Here is a 3,522-nt window from a genome sequence, read left to right as displayed (position 1 = left end):
AGGAAACGATGGCATGAATTAGGAGATGATGGCAGAAAATAGGAAACGATGGCATAAATACAAATGATGATGATGTAAATAGGAAATGGTGGCATGGGTAGGAACGGTGACGTAAATAGGAAATAAGGACAACACAGATAGAACCCAATAGAGGCGAAACGACGGCGTAAATCCTAAAGGATAACCCTAACCTACAGAGCTGCCCCATAGACACAACACAGAGTGCCTCACGCCGCCCCATAACAGCGTTTCCCACTGCTCTCTCCCCCCAGGTCTGCCCTTCTCCTACGATGGACAGGCTGCTCGTCTGCCTGCTGGTTGTCAGCGCGGCGGTGAAGGCCATGCTGTGCCCCAAGCGCTGCATGTGTCAGAACCTCTCCCCGTCCTTCACCATCCTCTGCACCAAAACGGGGCTCCTCTTCGTGCCCCCCAGCATTGACCGGAGGACGGCGGAGCTGCGGCTGATGGACAACTTCATCACCACGCTGCGGCGGAAGGATTTTGCCAACATGACCAACCTCATCCACCTGACCCTGTCGAGGAACACCATCAGTCAGATCATGCCTTACGCCTTCTTCGATCTTAAGGGCCTCCACGCGTTGCACCTGGACAGCAACCGGCTGACCTACATCAACGAGGACCATTTCAAAGGGTTGATTAACCTCCGTCATTTGATCCTGAGCAACAACCAGCTGAGCTACATCTCCCCGAGATCGCTGGACGACTTCATCGAGACCATCGAGGACCTGGATCTGTCCTACAACAATCTGGTCAACGTTCCTTGGGAAACGGTGGCCAAGCTCTCCAACGTCAACACGGTCAGCTTGGACCACAACCTCATCGAGTTCGTCCCGGAGGGGATCTTCTCCAACCTGCACAAGTTGGCCCGCTTGGACATGACCTCCAACAAGCTGAAGAAGATCCCTCCGGATCCACTCTTTTCCAGGATTCCCGTCTATGCCAAATCCAAAGGGTCTCCGCTGACGTCGCTGGTGCTGAGTTTTGGGGGGAACCCTCTGCACTGTAACTGCGAGTTGGTCTGGTTGAGGCGTCTCACCAGGGAGGACGATTTGGAGACGTGCGCTTCGCCGCCGGAATTGATGGGGAAATACTTCTGGTCCATCAAAGAGGAGGAATTTGTGTGCGAGCCCCCCATGATCACGCACCGCACCCCGAAGGTGGCTGTGAGCGAGGGGCAGAGCGTCTCCTTGAAGTGCAAAGCTGTGGGCGACCCCGACCCCTACGTCCGATGGATCGCGCCCGACGGGAAGCTGGTCTCCAACACCTCCAGGACGACGTCGTACGAAAACGGGACGTTGGATCTGGTGGGGACTTCTTTGGGTGATAAGGGAACGTTCACCTGCATCGCGTCCAACGCGGCCGGGGAATCGACGGCGCCGGTGGAGTTGGTGGTGACGCCGTACCCCAACTTGGCCAACAGCACCAACTGTGAGAAGGAGGCGGAGAACGGCCCGTCCGACATCCTCATCTCGGCCAAATCGAGCTTTCCCAACGAGACAAAAGGGCCCCAGGAGAAGGCGGCGGTGGTGGTGGGGGAGCTGACGTCGTCCTCCGCGCTCATCCAGTGGCCGTCGCAGCAGCACCTCCCCGGGATCCGCATGTTCCAGATTCAGTACAACAGCTCCTCCGATGAGATCCTCGTCTACAGGTAACCCCCAATCCGTGGCTGTGCAAGCGAGGAGATGGGGGGGAGTGGGAAGAGTTGGGGTGGGAGCGTGGGAAGTTGAGGGGAGGTGCGGAATGTTGAGTTGGGAGCGAGGAAAGTTGGAGGGAAATTGAAGATCTGCAGAGAAAGTTGAGAAAAATTAGAGGAAAAAATGGAGATATTCAGGTGGAAGTGGGAAAAATATTGGAAAATAAGAGAGATTCGGGAGGAAGTGAGAAAAAGTAGAGCGAAAAAGTGAAATATTGAAGTGGAAGTGAGAAAAATAGAGCGATAACTGGACGCTTATGAGGGAGTGAAAAAAGAGGAGAAAATGGGATGTTTGTCTCAATGAGGTGAAAGTGAGAAAAAGAGTGGAAAATTGGAGATATTCAGAGAAATTTCAGGAAAAAAATGAGGAAAATTGAGGTTTTCAGGTGGAAGCGAGTTAAAAACTGAGAAAAAATGTGAAGTATTGAGGTGGAAGAGAGAAAAATTAAGAGGCGAATTGAAATATTGAAGTGGAAGTGAGAAAAGTATCAGAAAATTAGAGATATTCAGGAAGAAGTGAGAAAAATTAGAGCGAAAAAATGAAATATGGAGGTGGGAGTGAGAAAGATTAGAGGCAAAAATTCGGGTGGAAGTGAGAAAAATAGGTGAAAATACGAGATACTCAGAGAAAATTGAGAAAAATTAGAGGAAAATTTGAGATATTCGGGGAGATGTGAGAATATTGGGGGGAAAGTGGCTCTTTTCAGTGAAAAGTTGGGGGAAAAGTCATGGTTTTGAAGAAAGGTTGTGGGAAAAACAAAGCCCTTATTCTGTGCAAAATGAGGGGGGAAAAGTCCTTGTTTTGGGCAAAAAGTTTTGGGGGAAATAAAGTCCTTGTTTTGAGCAAGAAGTTGGGGGAGATTTCCTTGTTTGTGGCAAAAAGTTTTGGGGGAAAGTCCTTATTTTGGGGAAAACGTTGAGGAATGTAGGGCCTTGTTGTAAGTAAATACTTTGGGGAACTTGAGTTTCCATGAAATTTCTGATACACACCAAAATTGCTCATTTTTTTCCCCCCAAAAAAACGCAGCAAAAAATCCTCATCCATCAGAGCTTTGTGCTTTTCCTTACTCGCAAAGCTGAAAATCAGTCTGAAATTACCAGAAAGGATGAAAATATACAATTCCAAGGGAGGGATTTGGTCTTCATTCAGGAGCGGTGCGGCGGATTTAGAACCATTTTCCCACTTTCTGTTCTATCGCACGTGGGTCCATCACAGCTGTAATACGGCGCACAAACACACGTAGCTCATTATGGTAATTAGTCACATTTCCATCCCAACCCCTCTGCTTAGTCATCCCATAACAAAATATGATGAAAAGTGAGCGCTCGGCGGCGGCTGAATCACTCAAATAACTCAGATTTTGGGAAAACGGTGCTTTGCATAATTATTTGTCAATTACTCCTCCTTCTTGTGGATAGGCAGAGCCCCATAGACAGGAATCCCATAGAGTGCTCCCAAATGGGGTTTCTCATTGGGGACCAATAGTTCCCAACCAGTGGTTGGGTTGAAGGGACTTTAAGGATCCTGCCACGATTGGGTTGGAAGTGATCTTAAAGATCGTAAAATCATGAAATCCTGAAGAGGTTGGGTAGGAAAAGCTCCTAAAGGTCTTGGTACCATGGGATCCTACAGTGGTTGGGTTGGAGGGCCCTTTAGGTTATAGGTCCATGAAATTCTACAGTAGTTAGGTTGGGAGGGATCTTAAAGATCATAGAACAGAGGGATCCTGGGTTGGAGAGACCTTCAGGGTCATAAAACCTTGGGATCCTACAATGGTTGGGTTGGAGGGACCTTCAGGGTCATAGAA

The 3,522-nt window shown here is 49.1% G+C and overlaps 1 protein-coding gene across 1 annotated transcript in view; it reads left to right on the top strand.

Annotated features, from left to right (window-relative positions):
- The first annotated feature begins 277 nt into the window (after positions 1-277).
- The window catches only part of LOC122193814 (leucine-rich repeat and fibronectin type III domain-containing protein 1-like protein), a 4,594-nt gene continuing 1,349 nt past the window's right edge, over positions 278-3,522 (top strand). The window contains exon 1 of the mRNA XM_042894697.1: positions 278-1,669. Within this exon, the coding sequence (XP_042750631.1) occupies positions 291-1,669 (1,379 nt within the window). The 5' untranslated portion in view covers positions 278-290. The remainder of the gene's footprint in view (positions 1,670-3,522) is intronic.

Source organism: Lagopus leucura, unplaced genomic scaffold (assembly GCF_019238085.1).
Source record: "Lagopus leucura isolate 7727_CA_CO unplaced genomic scaffold, USGS_WTPT01 35020-0_obj-0_obj, whole genome shotgun sequence".
NCBI classification, from domain to species: Eukaryota; Metazoa; Chordata; class Aves; order Galliformes; family Phasianidae; genus Lagopus; species Lagopus leucura.
The sequence above is the reverse complement of the archived record's forward strand: the minus strand, read 5'-3'. Positions and strand labels throughout refer to the sequence as shown.